At 32.5% G+C, this 18,133-nt stretch overlaps 1 protein-coding gene across 5 annotated transcripts in view; it reads right to left on the bottom strand.

The window, feature by feature from the left end:
• KCNMA1 (potassium calcium-activated channel subfamily M alpha 1) overlaps positions 1-18,133 on the bottom strand; it is a 431,920-nt gene that overhangs the window by 167,116 nt on the left and 246,671 nt on the right. For all 5 annotated transcript variants that reach the window (XM_042863223.1, XM_042863224.1, XM_042863220.1 and 2 more), the window contains one exon: positions 2,448-2,541. In XM_042863223.1, the coding sequence (XP_042719157.1) occupies positions 2,448-2,541 (94 nt within the window). The remainder of the gene's footprint in view (positions 1-2,447; positions 2,542-18,133) is intronic.

Below are 18,133 nucleotides of genomic sequence, written 5' to 3'. Positions count from 1 at the left end.
TTATTTTATTTTATTTTATTTTATTTTATTTTATTTTATTTTATTTTTTGAATGGCAGAAAATATACCCTGTCTAACTTTCAAAGAAAGTATTGCTATTCCATTCACTTAATCCTCTTTCTACAATTACATTAAAATTTTATTTAAGGGAAGCATTTGGATAAGGGGATTCGACTTTTAAGATTGCTGAAGTCATACTTGAGAAAAAAAAAAAAAAAAAAAAGACAATATGAGCAGCATTTGCTCAGAGAAGATCCAAAAATGGAAATGTATTGACATTTTGTTATTCTGTATTATACAATTAATCAAAGCTTCAGCATGAAAACTGAGCAAAACATATCCAGTTTCATCAAAACTTTTCAACTCCTTTTTAACGAACTTTAAAGTAGTCACAATATATGGAATGCAAACCTTTTCAGGATCTCAGGTTGGTATTTTCTGAAATCATGTTTGATCTAGTCAGCATTTCACCACTCTGTGAGGGACAACATTTTTGCTCTCAAAAAGGTTAAGAGGTGTTACTCAAAAACCAAAACAAACAGCATTGACTATAAAGGCCACTCACAGTTTTCTTGAAAGTATTTTAACAGCTATTTATTTAGATAATTAGCAACTAATTGAAGCACTTTACATTCCAGAAGTGTGCTTGAAGAGATAACATGCTTTTCTAGAAGCAGGAGCACAATTCTGTGTCATTCATTTGCCAGACTATTACTTGATTATCTGCTAACTCATGCAATCTGGGCTTAGTCTTCATCAGCAGCTCGTAAATGTCTTACTTCTCACATAGTGAGTTACTAGCCCATTAGGGTTTTAAAATGGATGTGTGTGTTTGAAGGCAAATATCATCTGGAACTGAAGATATGGTAGTATCTTCACGGATTTGAATTGTGACATCATTTCAGGGAGAACAGATGGGAGAAGATGAGATTTAAAATATTTATTCAAGTACTTTAATTTGCCAGTGAATACTCACAGGACGTATTTGTCTGGAAAAAAAAAAAACAAAAACAAAAACAAAAAAACTTAAGTAGCTAAAGGTATGAGATGCCTGTAAATTCAGCTTGTTAAACCAGCAAATTCATCACTGACACAATCCTTGTATGCAAACAAGCTGAGTATCATTTGTTTCTCCAGGAACTCCTGTTCAGTACAGCAGAATGTGTTGGAGAATGGATGCTGTATGTATATAATCATTTTAATTTACACAGAGAGTACCAGTTCTGATGCAAGCCCTTAATATCTTTGCTTACTATACTTTGGCTTGCATCACAAAGCAGTTTTGGATAACACAAACATTTGATTTGGTTGAAGCAACAACTGAAAAAGTTATTCTAGTAGCCCATCTCACCAACTATAACCAGTAAAGTACATTCAGTCCACAGGATCAGAAGAAAGAGAGACAATGTTACTCTCTCCTTTTAAAAAAATATAGTACACATTTAAAAGCATTAATTAGTATCACTATTCACTGCTACTGTGTTCTTCCAGTTAGCGCAGCCCAAGTTACTGCTTTGAGTAGGTGGCCAATACACATTTTTAATTCTTCTGGTAGGAACATACTACTACCACTAACATAAATGTTAAAAAGTATCTGAATACTTCTAAGTAGAGGTTTGTTGGAAACTCATAAGTATCATGGATTGAAACTTCCGTGTCAAAAGGTCAACCTGTACTGAAGTTCTCCTGAACAAACACTGAATAATTACAAATTACTATGCTATATGTTTTCAAAATGCAGCACAGACTATGTATACAGCGGTGCAAACACTGACGGGAATTATCTGTACAACTAAAGAATAGAAAAGGAAGGAGGGAGGGAGAGGAGGAAAGATTAAAAAACAAGTAGAAAATCCTCTTGCATTACAGGCATTATGGTCCCAAACTTAATGAAAAAGTCTATCTTCCTTTAGAAATCCAAACTTTTAGATGTTGAAATTGTATTACTGCATTTTCAGAAAGTGAAAAGCATGTTCTACGGATACATGTTGACATTCAGCATGTTGAGTGGAATTTACAACTTACACAAAATATTTATTAGCAGTCCGGAAAAATGGAAGTGCATAAAATTGAGATTGGCAGCTCTACCAGCTGTTATCTCAACTTGCAACTGCCAAAGACAGATCTAACAGCACAAAAATAATTCAAGTACTTCCCAGTTTTGCTGAGGTAGTTATCACACTGAATATACTGAAACGCAGTTTGACTATATTGACCTACATTATCATAATTTCACTTTCTACCGTACTTGAAGAGATAGACATAGTAGGGTTGGAACCAGCCATTCAAATTTATAAAACTCCTGTCTCCTTATCTATCTTATCTGTTTATCTTTATCATTTAAATATTCCAAACCAAAAGCTTTGATCATGCATTTTAGAAGTTGGCTTATTTTTTTTTTTATCATTCATTGTTAATTCTGCCTGTCCTCAACGACAAACTACTTACACGCAAGCCGAAGTAGAGTAGGAAGAACACATTGAAAGCCATGTCAATCTGTAATGTGAAATCTTTGTAGAAATTCTGGCAGGATTCTATTGGGCTATTTGAAAGAAAAAGAAATCAGAGTAAATTGTCAGTATATGAGTTTCTGTTCTGGTGAGATTTTAATGCATTTCATTTTAAAACTTGATTCAGAAATTACTTTTTTTTTTTTTTTTTTTTTTTCTTCTCTCCAGTCATTTACAAGATACAAGCAAGCATTTCAAATGAATTACTTCATTCAGTCAGTTAGTCATTCATACAGTCTTAATATTCACCTGTTCAGGTAATATCTGAAAATTAACATGCAGATACCTTCAAGAAAAGACAAGCAGGAAAATACTTTAGGATTCCTTAAATCCATATTAACCCTTAAAGAACTGACTTCTTTCTATAGCATACATGCCTACGACATTTTAGGAAGAAATCTGACGTGCACAGCTACAGTGAAACTTTATGTTTTAAATTTACGCTTTGATGTAAAAACTTTAAAAAAGAGAAGTAGCTGTTTAGGAATGTACTACTCATTAGCAACCTGGGGCATTAAGTCTTATAGAATCAGTTGTTTACAGTAAGCTTTGTTTTACTTTTTTTTTTTTTTTTTTTTTTTTTTTTGTTTTTACTATTTATGTACTTGATATACAGTACTATAAAGCTGAGTAGAAAAGCAGCATAGCCCACTGTTAAAGTTATACAGGAAAACAAATAGAATAATTTGAAGCAGTACTGTAAGGGTTAATTTCTGCATGCAGGTTATTTAAACACCTTTCTATATATCAGGCAGCCATTGCAAATTCTTGCTTACTATATTATGCTTTATTTAACAGTGAGACAGGTCCAAAGCATACTCTATACAAACTGGTACTTAATAAATACACTTTATCTAAGGAAGAAATAAATTCCAGAAGTGGAATTAGTGATTTATTTGTGTAGTCAAACAGGTCGGTGAAGCCATAGAACAATGTTGAAGCTACAGACTTACAGAAGTGAAAGTCATGTCCCAATATATGCCGATGTATATACTACATATACATATGATGTCCCACTATATATACATACATGTACACACATATATTGCAAATGATCATGTATTCATCATAACTAATAAAGTGGAGGACTAGAATGTGGATCACTGGAAACCTAGAAAATATTCTATGAGGAAAGAAATTCTTTGGCTTCACAGGTCAAATAAATCACTGAATGTGACTGTAATACCAGTTAGTATAGCTGCAGGTCTGCAAATATAATGCTAGACTGCTCAACAAGCAAGATTCTATGTGTTATGAAGGTCAGTTACCTAATATAAGGCATAAAGGAAATAACAGGGGCTAATAGGCCATTACACATGCAGCCAAGTTTCCCATTCCTTGTATACATTACAGGTCAAACAAGTTAAGTACAGCATGCCCTCTTTTGGCTTTAGATGCAGGAATGCATACAGCAAATTCTTCTTGATGTACAATAGCTTTATAATTTAAGAAGCCACAGTGACACAGGAAATTGTATTAAAATGTTGAAAAAAAAACTATAAAGACATTGTAGCTATGAAATATTTCTGTTATAGATCAAATAAAATTGATTTAGAAAAACAGGCAGAAGGGAAGCCAAGTTAACATATAGGATAGAAAACAGCATCTTGTACTTTACAAACACAGTTTTTGCTACAGAGAATGAAATCCAATAAACCAGAATGCTCGGTTTCTGTATGGCATTATAGAGAGTAAAGTATTTTGTTAAAATAAAGAAGGCTACACATTGAGTCACTATGCACCCTATCAACAGGTACCACAGGAAGCACAACAAAAGCAGAATGAACAATCCAGTATCTACAGAGGCTGGGATCCCTAACTCAAGGTTAAGTACCTGTAAAAGCCCCAGATACTCAGTGGAGTTAACGGATTTGCACAAACTTTTAACTCCAATAGAGATAGCTTCATTATCTTTAACAGCTATTTGGTATTTATCACGAATGTTAATAAGTTCAGCTAAGGTTGCAGCTAACTGCTCTTCTTTAGCACCACTGTCCTTTACAAAAACTACAAAATCTCACAAATTAGTTAATATATAATATATAATCATCATGTTTACAAAATACTTAGTAGTATTAGCCATTCTTAACAATGGAACACAATCCCAATTTTGCACTGCTGTTTACCAGTAGCTCTGGTGAGCTAATCTCACTGTTAGTTCTCTTCCTAAGGCACCCTTCATTTCAGATATTGTCCCTCTTTTCAATTGCTAAATTTCTAGATAACAAATTCAATGTCCTATCCTTTTTATTTTAAATAAAGATTGTCAGAAAGGCATGTCACTAAGTCTGAAGAAATCTTTCTTTATACACACTGGATAGTGGATGCATTTTGCTTTCCAAGTTAAATTTGGTGACACTACTCACCAAACTTGGATTGTTTGTTTTCATTTGTACTTCACATTTGCGATGAGAAAAAAATACAGCTACTAATCTTTACCAATGCACTAATCAGCATTCTGCAAAAAAGGAAGCCAATCTGAAATCCCTTTGCACTAAGTTTCCCAAAAACTAAAAAGCTATAGTTCTTGCAATACTAGGCAGATGTGAGCTAGGATCTCCAGGATATTTCCTGTTGTGTGCTATAATCAGATGGTTTTTCCTATGGGATTTCACCATTTTAGGCCAGCAGAGGTTTCACCTTAAAGGAGGCAACACTGTTAGAACCTTTGTTTTTCTACTATGTATGTGTGGTTCATTTTAAGTGCAGTTTCACATAGGTATGCTGCTAAAGTCAGGAGAAACTACAGTAAAAATCAATGGAATAACATTACAGTAACAATGTGGAAGATGTAATATATAAAACTTGTAGAAGTAACGTAAATGTAAATGCAAAGTACATTTGATTTGAAGCTGATGGCTTTATTCAGGTCAATGTTTATATAAAATTATTCACCATAACTGTGAACTAACATTTAATACAAAAGCTCTATATAGACTGCTAACAGTGGAGTTAGTTTACTCAATCAGCAGTAAAGACAGAGCTTTACCTTTGTTTGCCAAGCATGGGCAATCCCTCTATTAATTTTCTTTTCTCATGCTCTTTAAACATTGTTACTCATCCCAGTTTCACACTGAAACTTTATTTACCTGTTCTGTTTATTATTACAGTATTTTTATGGCAATACGAGTCTTTAAAAGCCCAGTAATAGAAGTATCATAGGTATAAATCCATTCACTGAGCAGGAACAAACTGCATGAGAATTAAGAAAATTGCTCTAATTTAAACAGATGAGTCTAAATTTTGATATTTCCAGCTCCATTAAACCTTTTCTGCAGCAGGTATAGAAGCTGGCACTATGGAATGATTTTACCACAGCTGAGCAAACAAATGAACCACAGTTTTATTTTACTCCACAAGAACTTACCAGTTTTCAGTTAGTTACTGCGGTCACTAATTCCTATATACTTTTTATTATTCTCACTTATTTCTGGTTAGTTTGAAATGTTTCTAAAGCATTTGGAACAGTTCTGCTGGGGTTATTCTCTGTATAGTCATAGAACAAGTGGGAGAGGGCAAAAAATTGCATGCATTTTAATGCTTTCTCAAATTACTCGTTTCCACAAGAATACACATATGCAACTTCCCACAGAACTCTTCAGAAAATGTTTCCAGTATTCTGGAAAGCAACTAAGCTGAAAACCTCATGCGTATTTTTTCTGTATCATTTCATTTCTTGATAGATGCTGCACAGCTCATTTTTAATCACAGCTCAAAGCCTGGGCATCATATATCAATTTGTGCTACAGTGCAATCACTGTCATGAATACCACATAGAAGTAAAAGGAAACAATTCTGTTAATCTGTTAATTCAGAATTTATGCCAGTGTTGTGCATATCCAACTCCGTACTCGAAGTAACCACCCAATATGCAATCTTCATGTCTGTATTCCAGTCCTCCTATGTAAGGAAGTGGACTTGTGTTTTGGATACATCATCATGTCCTCCCATCCCTTTCTCTTAATGGGAAGACCTACAAGACGATCCTTACTGTCATATTAATCTGGTTACAATTTACAAAAGATTTTGATGATAAGTAACGCTATGCAAAAGATACATGCAACTCCTTAAAGAAAAATGACTTGTCCTGCAATTTCAGCAAAGACCAATACTAAAAGATGTTAGTATCACACAGGCTTCTGCACCTTTAGAACTTTAAGAAGTTATTGAAAACTTTAGAAATTGAGAAAATTGTTCTAAAATAATGTCTTAATTTTTGAAAGCAAACTTATCTTCTAAATAGAAGTAGAGAAAAAGCTAAGTCCATAATTACAATTGCAAAAGGTATAATATAATAAAAAGTTAATTAAATAATATGTAAAATTGAGAAATTTGGAACGAAAATAAACATCGTTACAAGCTTAATTTGTCTGAGAAATAAAACATCATACTATGACATTTAAATTTTCATTGTTCATGAAAATTCTTAGTTTGCCCATTACACGAAAAAATAGAATGTTCACTTTCTTTTAGAAAAAAAGAAATTCAATGATGATATTGAATTTTAAGATCAAGCGATAACTATGTAATGAAATACCAGTAGAGATGGCTGAAATACAATCAGCACACATAAATAAAGGAGAGAAATCACTGAATATATAAAAGTTCTTTAGTATCTTATCACTTGAAGACATTCCACCCACTTGGTGATTTCAAATTCGTAATTAAGATCTACTAGCTTGGGTACAGAAATTCTCTTTGTTCACACAAAATTGCCTTAAGTAATCATTTACTCTTAGTTCCCAAAATCTTTTACTTTAAGATCATCTGTGATACTATTTTCCCTCATATTTATTTATACAGGAAAAAAAAAAAAACCAACAACGTTACAAATTCTAGAATTAAAAAAAAAAAATTCGGCACAAATTTGATATGATAGTGTCCATTCATACCCCTTTAATACATGTTTTTAACAATACAAGGAAGGTAGATTATGGGGGTTATGGTTAGCTAATTAACTGCATTTCAATAACACAGTGACTAAGTACAAAATCAAGGAGAAATCCAGCTGTACCATTTACTAAAGTAAAGTTCTTTCAGTGAAAAAAAAAATTTCTATTCCTCTTATTCTACTGAAGTTGTACTACACAGAAGGGAACAAACTGTTAAAAAAATCTCTTTATGTAAGCAGGCATGAACATATAGAAAAAATATAAACGTGGATGCCTAGCTGGTCTTATCCTCATGAAATAAATAACAAAATTAAATTGATGAGATTAAATACGAATCAAAGTTATTTAATACCTCACCATGACAAAGAGGGTGATACCTTTTCTCTTACCTTAATGGCTTTCATTTTTTAATCAAGTTAGAGTCACAGAAAGAAAACAATTTTCTTGGGATATATATAATGAACTTCTAAGTGCAAGATAGCTTGTTAAATTCCTCAGTTTATAATGCCTTCCTTTGACTCGTAACATCAATAAGGCAATTCCATTTTTGATGGTAACTGTCTTCTAAATTCACTCTCACTTGACATGCTGTCATCTACCAGTAGCAAAGTTTTGCTACTAACATTTTCAGTCAGTACTCCAAGATATGCAAGATGACTGGAGCCTTCTCTCTCCAAGAACCAGCTTTCCAGACAGCAAATTGTGCTATGAAGTTTATCATAGCTCTAAGACTTGGGATCCATAAAACTTCTTAGGACCACTTCATCTCTTGTTTTGGATAGTCTCTAAGTTCTGCGTACAAGGAGGTTGTGAGTAAAAAAGGAACAATCCCTTTCTTACTGAATTTCACAGACACTTGTCACCTAGTGATAAGTTTAAGGAACAAAAAAAAAAAAGCTGTGAACATTTCCATTTATCTTCTTATCTGGTCAACACTAACAAAATATTTCAGCTATTTTTGAGCATTCAACCTCCTAAAGCTAGCTCTCTTTCTCCAATGTGCACATATATAAAACCAGAGAGCTTTCTGCTACCAATACATTTAGGCATCAAAGCTTCTGTTCTTGTTCATAGTTAAAATGCTGACTATGCTTGGCTGTCTTTCATCTTTTTCAGTGTACACTCTCCCTGGCTAGTCTCCACATTACCTATCACTTTCTCCCTCCTATTCCCTGAGAAAGCTTCAGACAAATATTTCTGTACTTTTCATTGGGACTTCAACAAATACCTTTTTCAGATTCTCTGTTCAACTGATCTTTCCATAATGGATTAAACAGTGATTTCCAGTCTTAAAAACTCCACAATTTCAATATGCAATGAGTTTATATTTATTTAATCTACACCTCACTTTGTTGCATCTCCATTTCTGCGTTTTTAACATTTGCTTGCATATTCAACTTTCTCTTTCACATTCCCTTTTAAAATCTTCTACTGACCTTAATTTCACCAGCACTAAGCCAAGTCTTAGAATCACACCAACATTCAGTATCTTTGTTCAATCTTAAAATAGATTCTTAAAATATAAATTTATTCAAGATTAAAAAAAAAAAAAATGAACTGTTAAAAATCTTCCAATATTTCTGAGACTATTGCTTAACTTATAAGGTTGCAAGGGAGCTGTTTTTCACACATATGTATCTCTCCTTATTTCCCTTTCTTCATTGCTATCACAACATCTGTTATTTTTTCAAGTCTGACAGATCACAAGCTGGCACTAGAATATTATCCTTCTAGTTCTAATCTAATTTAAAAATGCATCATGACTCATCTGTTTTGCAGATGCTTTCTACTAACTACTTCTATATTATGTCCGTAGCTCACAGGGAAACGTGGACAAACTTTTAGTCTAATGTGGGGTAAAATTAGCAAATTTCCTCATCCTTTTTTGTTTAAATACATCATCAGAAGTAATAAGCAACAATAAAAACACACCAATTAGTAATACAGTGGTGTAAAAGTATCATTTAGTAAAGATTTTTCTAAGAATCAGTGCTTGAGATGTACTAGGTTTTCCATGTGCTTCTTTCACTTGCCTCCTTCCCTGATTCATGCAGCATTTTTTTTGTTGTTGTTGTTGAATGTTGATTTGATTTAGATGTAAGAATCTATCTATACAAATATACAAATTTGGCATAGATTAAAACAATTTTATTCACATTTCACAAAAGAAAATAATATTCATTTCATATTGCATGCCTGCTCTCCTGCTTGTAAATTAAGTTTCTTCCGGCTACCAAAAACTTTTGCATATGTCCTTGGAATAGAATTTGTTGAAACTGCAAACCTGCAAAAATGTCATGTAGATTTTTTCAATCAAGTTCCACAATAAGAAAAATATTTTTCATAACAGGAAACAAGTACTTGTCACAAATAGTAAGAATAAAAGGCTATCATTTTACAGTTTCTAATGCCAAACTAATTCAGTTGAGAAACTGCAATAGAGAAGAAATTTCAGTAGGAAAGATAGAGACTACTAATTTTAATTTTTGTCACACCCATACATTAAGAGTAAAGTTTGCACAACTTCAGAACAAAGGTCACTTCAGATGCATAAAATATTTCCTGGCATAACTCTGCTGACTTTTACAGAGTTATACACAATTGACAACTTATCTAATGATAGAAATAAGTAACTTTGCTACTAGTTTGCTTACATAAATGAACTAACAGAACTCAGTGGTGATGCAATAGTCTTTCCTTGAGGCTGCGTTTTGAAAAATACGGAAATAAGGAATAGAACAAATAAGTCAATACCTGAGCTTGGCTAACTACGATCATATATTCTGCAATCTCATCTGTCTTTCCTGTTGAAAAACCACTTCCCAGTATAATGTAGTTACTCTTCATCTTCCTAACTCAAATTTTTAATAAATTTTAAGTACATTATGCTTCTGCATTGGCTACCATAGTAAAATTTAATCACAAAACTCAAGCAAAATCAAATTCTTATCTTCCTCTGACTATCCATTAAAGCTGCATATAAGTATGTTTAAAACAATTTTTTCTTCTCATTTTTATATTGAATTGCTGGGAACTGCAGAAGAAAATGACATAGGTAAAGTACATACTATCTTACTTTGCATTAGTTTTGAAACTGTGTACCAAAAGCCAAGAATACTAGCAATTGCAAATAGCATTACATTACCTTGAGAAAACAATCTCACTGACGACATCATTCTAAAAGAATGATAGATCAACAATCCCCGAGTACACATTTTAATTAAAGATTTTGTGTGAATTTACTGTCATATTAAAGAGAAAACTTCCAGTATATTGTTTCAACTAACAGTACATTTTTACTTTTTTTGACAATATTTAGGAAGCCACTTCAATTATCTCTGCTATGGTAATTCTGTTAAACTGCAGATGCTATTTAGTAAAGTTGGCAATCTTGCATGTTTCTACTCTGTAGATCCCTTCCTATTACTTCTTGTCTGCTTATAGGATTTAATACAGTTTTTCTTTAATACTCTTTATCAAAATGTATCAAGGAGTTGTAGCTGTTTACTGTGGACAAGAGAAAGTAATTGTAGACATGAAAAGACAATACTGTTATATGATGCTTCCAAAATCATAATAAGCCCTTTGCCATGTTCACACTGAATTAAACAATGGAAATTAAGTTAGCCAAAAGCATACCGGAGCATAAAACCTTTTCAGTAGAAACATACATCTAAAGACTGGAAAGAACTTTTTAGGGAGAAGAGAGAATCTCAGCTTAAAAAAAAAAATATTGGCTAATGATACTTTTCAACTTCAGATATATGAACAATTTACAATCAGCAGGATTATTTAGGGTTGATCTCTAGAGAGTGAAAATTTCACAAGTCAATAAAATCAACCACATCCATGAAATTTCTAATATTTCCTACTCCTATAGGAAAAGGCCTAGAAGAAACAACTCTGAGGGAAGTGTCAATTTGAATAGATGTACAGCAACATTGCATCAGGAGGAGTAGATGACTTCCTGAGATTTCTTCTTGTTCTATTTCATATGATTCTATTTTGCAGTCACTGTCTTGTGAAGCTACCCAAAGATGTATTCCATGCACACTATGAACTTTCTTCAAGCTTGAAGTTTTCAATGGCCCACCATCATTGTTGGTTTCTAGCTCCAACTACTCCCCCATTCCAGAGTCTTTTATCTTTTTATTCTGCTGATGTTGTCATCTAACTTATATCATCTTCATCTGACTGCACCCTGAGGAAACTATTGCAATCTTAAAAAATAAGAATGTCTTCTACTTATCTTATTTGACTGACTATTTTGAGACTATTAATCATTATGTTTTTGTGCATCATCATAAAACTGAGATCTGATTTTTTGCTTGATACATATAGCAAACATTCAATTTCTCCAAATGGATTTGAGTATTCATTCTATATGCTTCTTGCTTGCTTACATATTGTAAGTAAAAAGAAAAACAAAAACGTTTCCTAAAAAATTTACAGCCTAAATTCAACTATCCTACCTGAAAATGATAAGAGTAACAGATGAAACGAAGTCTTAAAATATGTACAGGTCATTCATCTGACTGTTTTTTCTGGAATTTCCCTTCTCTGATACCTTAATTAATAAAAATAACTTCTATCCAGTTTTGAATGAGAAGTAGCAAACTTGAACCTAAGGTACACTACTTAGCTTTAATTTAACTGAATAATTTAACTGAACAATAAAAAGCAAAAGTACTAAGAAGTGGTAGAAATCTGACATAAAGTTTAGTGCATATATAGTTTCTACACAGATCTACTATACATGCAATAAAGCTGCATTGTGTTATATTGTGTTAATTACAATTTTAGAGAGTTCCATTAAGGCAGAAAATACTGTCTGATATTTTAATGGCTTAAATATAAATATGAATGATATATACATTCCTTCCAAAATCAAACCAAAAACGCTGCATATAGCTAGAAAACATACTAGCCCCTGTCAAAATTTAGTCATTTTGGATTCTCACTCTGCCACTCTTCACAAGGACCTGATAGCCTTATCTATCTCATTAACATATGTGGCCTTCAAAACATCTATGTAACCTAATACCTAACATAGGGTGCCATAAATCTCACGTATTTTATTATGAAACAAGATAATGCAATTTATGCATTCTAAGCCTCTGAATTATTCATTGTTTTATCCATTTCCTTTAAAAAAAAAAAAAAAAGTCTCCTTTCCCTGGTGAGTCTTTATTATACATATCTTTTAAAGTAAAGCACACAAGTATACATGCAGTTTTTTCGTCTACCACTGTAGCTTTCCATATGGATTTAACTAATAGTTTTCGTTTCTAGAGTGTTCATGTCCTAATTGTTCCGGCTGTAGGACCTGATTGTTAATTAGCAGTCTTAAAAACAGATTACCATATTCTTAAAGCAAAATGTTGATCCCAAGAAAGACTCTGTGAAAAACCACATTCACTTTGCAAAAGAAAAAAGAAAAAATGTTTTAAACAAAGAAATAAATAATTAAAAAAATAATAACTCAACTCTTTCCTAGTTCAACTTCTCAGATAAGGAAACTAGACTGGAGCCTGAGTGAGAGTCTCAAATACAGTGACATTTTTAAATGACAAAGGCAAAGCCCTTTTTAGGCAGATTAATGGCAGTACATCATTCTTTTTTAGCATTCACTTTATCTTCATTAATAAATGGAATATTGCCAACACCTGTAGCAGTTGCTCAAGTCAATTATCACAAGCCTGGCATAAAACCACTTTACATCAATGTAAGAACAGCATTATAATGATGTAACAAAATGAATATATAGCAGCACTTTTTTTCTAGCACTAACTCAGCATGGCTTGCAAACATGCATGTTATAGTCCAACACATTTTTATCCTAGCTACTTTGCATGGAAACATGAATGTGTAGTCAAAGATTACACACAAAGTCAAAAATGGACTGGTGTAATAATAGTCCATTTTGCACTTATTTCAGGTGGAAAAACGTAACGCTGTCCTATAGATACATCTGAACAGTCTGACATTCTTAGAAGAATTGTTGTTCATTAGAAGGAAAAAAAGACTAAAAAAACCCCACAATTAGAATCTAGGAATAAAACAAAACCAAATAAGTAAATATTAGCTAATCCTGAATAGCAGACAGTGCCAGAACAGCCAGGTAACAACATGAGGGTGACATGACAACAGTCGCAGATTTGAAATCATCTCCCTTGTTTATTGCTTTGACTTTATTGCATGTTGTTGGCTACTTGCTTATAAGTACAGACTAAAAAACACATTCTGGCTTTATATATGCATATATCTGTCAGTAATTATCATCTTTCATTTATAACATTTCATATTACTTGACCTCAAAATTAAGTAAATTAAATATGAGCAATTGCATTTACTGCAACAGACATTAATTTGTAGATTCGTTTTGACAAAAAAAAAAAAAAAAAAAAAAAAGCAGAATGTTACCTCTGATCACATACCCCTGATGATTTCACTGATCAGCAGTGCTAAAAATTGTGCTCAGACAAAATGTTTTGTGTCACTTGCTAAAATGTTTTATAATTATATTGGGAAACAATAGGATTAGCATTAAATCCTATCTTCTACTGTGCTGATGTAGGATTTATTTGAATATGTTTTAGAACACACGAATAAAGATTTGTTTAGGATGGTCAGAGTCTTTGGCAAATGAAACCTAGAGCAATGTTACAATTGTCTGTATCAAATTTCATTTTAGTGTTATTTTGTAAATAAATACATTTTAAATTAATTTGCAAGATATTTAGTAACTTAACTTCAAAATACTTCCCAAATTCTGACCTTTAATGAATAATGACTGATAATCTTACCTCTCGTCTCTGTCACCTGTTGCTTAAGATGATATCAGGTTAAGATTTAACTTTCTGAACACTACTGGCATCATTCAGTTCTTTTCACAGCAGAATAATTGGAACACTCAATTTTCCCACACTTTGATCACACTACAATTGTCTATCTAGTCCATAAACTATGGTAATGTGCTGGAAATCTTAAATATATAGGACCTGTTACAAATACATACTAAGATCTATTCATTCTGTGTTTTTCTAAAGATACTGACAAGATTAATTTACATTTGCTCAGCTTTCTATAATCTCATGGATTCCTTTAATTCCAGTTCATGCACTTGATGCTTAGGCTGCATTCAGTGTATACACCATTATGGTAAGCACATTTGGCATGCACAGGCAATACAAGAATAGATTATAATTAACCCCATAAACAACCAAAAAGGGTGAAGTTGCATCATGCAATGAAACCACAGCTTGGCCTGGACTGCCATGCAGAAAAAAACCTACATCAATGAGTCTGCAGTACGGCTCCTAGGTAAGAGTTGATATGAAAGAGGTGAGTTATTTCAGAAATGAAGTCATAGGCTGAAAATGTTTATACTACTGTAAACAAAATACTGCACGTAGCACCAGTATTACTCTGTGGGGGAAAAAGATGCTTGCAGAGGAGGACAAAAATGACGAGGAATAAGAGGAGAAGGATGAAGTATAAATTACAGTAACAAGTCTGAAATCTAATCCGGTATTTTTTTATAAGCATGTGGTTATTTCATTCAAAATAATGTCATTGAAGCTTTTAAAGAAAACCTTAATTTTTAATGTATTCTCAATAAAACATTAGGTGAAAAAATGAGATAATTTTAAAAGATAACAGTGTCACGGACAAATAACTGAAGAAATACACAGATATGTAGAAGTGAATTTTTTAATGCAAGGTACAGGATCTAAACAACACAACCTTCACTGATTTAAACACAATGTATTGAGCTTCTATTTATTTACTTTTTTTTTTTTTTTCCTCTAGAAATAGTAATATTCTGAACTGCCTTTACTTTATTCACCTCCATAGTTGTGAATGTAGAAATACAACATGAACAGCAGGGAGACAACCTGGCTTGTTTTAAGACATGTTTACTAGACCTAGTAATTCATAGCCTGATTCCAAGTAAGCTCAGAAACACATGTGATCTGCTAGTTAATTTTAATAGAGCACTCAAACAACAGATTCTACTCTGTGATGGAAGCAGTGTCATGTTACATGAATATTTCACTACATAAAAATTTGTTCCATATTTATCAATAGGTATGCTTTTGAGCATTTTTCCATAATTACATCTAATTGTAGGAGTTCTTTTAACTGTATAACAATTTGCAAATATATCAGCTAATCATGTAGGATGGTAATTGATGGAATATCAAAAATAGCTTTATTAAAAAACTATAATTTTATTTACTATACAAAGATTTTAATAGAAACGATAACTGTACCAGTCGCAGAACAGAACTACAGAATCACAGGGGTTGGAAGGGATTTCTGGAGACTGAATTCCACCCCTCTACTAAAGCAGATACCCTGCAATAAGCAGGTAGGCATTCAGACAGGTCTTGTATGCCTCCATAGAAGGAGACTCCAAACCTCTCTGAACAATCTGTTTTGGTGTGTTGTCACTTCTACTATAAAGAAGTTCTTCTGCATGCTTGTATAGAACTTAGTATGTTCAAATTTTAGGCCATTACTCCTTGTCCTATATCTACACACCACCAAGAAGAGCCTGGCCTCATTCATTTGCCTCCCACTGCTCTTTAGATATTTATAAACATTAATCAGATCCCCTCTCAGTCTTCTCTTCCCCAGGCTGAACAGACCAAGGTTATTCAGCCTCTCCTCATAAGGGAGATGCTCCAGACTCATTTGCTTTTGTTATGTCTATTTTTACTCACTGTATCTTTTATGAAATATTAATCTTTTTATGTAGTAAATTTCCACAGAAATTTAGATCAAACTAAAAATCAGCACAATTGACAGTATAAATTATTTTCTTGACTCTTGAAGTTCATCAGGAGAATTGCAGGAAAACCTGTCAGCATCTTTTGAATTCAAAAGGTACAATTCTTAAATATCAAAATGTGTATTAAGTTTCCAACCTAACACTTCTGTCTTTCTCACAGAAAAAGATGCCCCAGTCACAACAGATACTACCTTTAGCCACTATGTGCTATCTAACAAGGCTAAAACGATGTTTCCTTAGTTGTCTATTAAAGATGCAAACATTTTCTTGGTTGTACAGGTATGCACTTACATAATGTTGTATCACAAATGCAAATGCTACCAAATAAAAATATTCCTCAAAATGCTGATGGAACACATAGCTTGCCTTAGTTCTACAATCTAGTTTGGATATGAACGTTTCAATTTTAAAACCTCAGTAAAAATTTCAAATCCTGCTGTATCTGCTACTACTGCAATAGAGGATGACAGAAACTACAAACGTGAGATATTTGAAGATCAGCTTAACACACATCTTCACTATTGTTACTGTCATATGATCTGTGGTTTGTTATAAAAACAGCTAGTCTTGGGAAATCAAATATTAGGTTTAAGAAGAGAATCAATCTGTTTTCAGGTCATTGCTATGAACTCATCTCAGCTTAGAAAAGTCTTTCTGCATTAGGTAGAGAGAGGAGGCTATCTATCACCTATCTCCTAAAATGACAGAAGTTTCTCTATTTCTGTGTAACCAAAAGACATTAAAAAGTTTATATAATTCATACAACTCTTTTGCAAATTACAGTCATTATGAAGGATACTCTAACACTGAAACAAAATGACCAGAGCAATCAAATTCTAGTACATTACTGATGTATTTTGCCCTGAAATTTGCTTTCAATTCCTTCCAAGCTCTGAGCAAGAAATTCCTTTAATAAAACATCTATTTGATGAAGTTTATTTTGACAAAACATGCATCTGATTCTAGTTTTCTGCTTTTTCTTATGCATTTTGTGATGCACAGCAAAGAATTCAGAAGGGCCACACTACAGTTTCAATGTCATAAATACGTTTGCATATTTACTCCAAGTATTTTACCTAGCTTATTCAGGAGCAGCGTTAAGCATATTTGCCTTTTCTTATTAGTGACTTAAGATACCAAAAGACAAAGATATCTTGCACACATAGAAATATCAAAAAATAAACCAGTCCTACTTACTCACTAAGCAAGACTGTATTCAGAGCCTTTTCTAGTAGCCTGTTCTGAACACTTGCTTAAGGAGATACTTCAAATCTTTAGATAACTTGTTTCAATTCTTACAAATTCAAATACAGAAACATATCAAATTTAATCATTAGTAATAACAATAACTAATTAAAAGTGTTAATCTTTACTATTCTTATTGCTTTTATCTGTATTTAAGAAAATGTTCCTAGTAAGAAGAAATTGTACTTCTGTCTTCAGAGGGTACTTTCCAACCTGCTGAATTCTCCTTTACTTGCTTTCATTATACCTAAGCTTCCAAAAGAAGCTATAAAGAAAATACTATTCAGCATGCAACCTTCATTATTTGTCTTAAATTTGCTAAAAGTAAAGGTTTATATTTTAAAGAAACCTAATGACTAAAGCTCCCAGTGACAAATGAAAAATTGTAATTTATTGCATACTACACATACCATACTATTGGGAATGTATATTAATGTGTAAATGTTTTTCTGTGAATTATTTTTTCAATTATTTTTCCTACTGACATTTCACAAATTCATTTCCTTTTCCTTAGTCAGATATGTTGCTAAAATAAAATTAAAATTCAAAAAAAAGTAAAATAGTTTTCTAAGCATTCTTTGTTATTTTCCTAAAACTAAAACAAAGACAAAATTTGAAAAGTCAGTGCATTTAAATTTAAAAAATATATTATTGAGACCAATACATATTGATTATATAAGTTCACAAGTA

The sequence above is a fragment of the Lagopus leucura genome, unplaced genomic scaffold (assembly GCF_019238085.1).
Source record: "Lagopus leucura isolate 7727_CA_CO unplaced genomic scaffold, USGS_WTPT01 Super-Scaffold_739, whole genome shotgun sequence".
NCBI lineage: Eukaryota > Metazoa > Chordata > Aves > Galliformes > Phasianidae > Lagopus > Lagopus leucura.
Note: the sequence above shows the minus strand (reverse complement) of the source record. Positions and strands in the feature narration are given on the sequence as shown.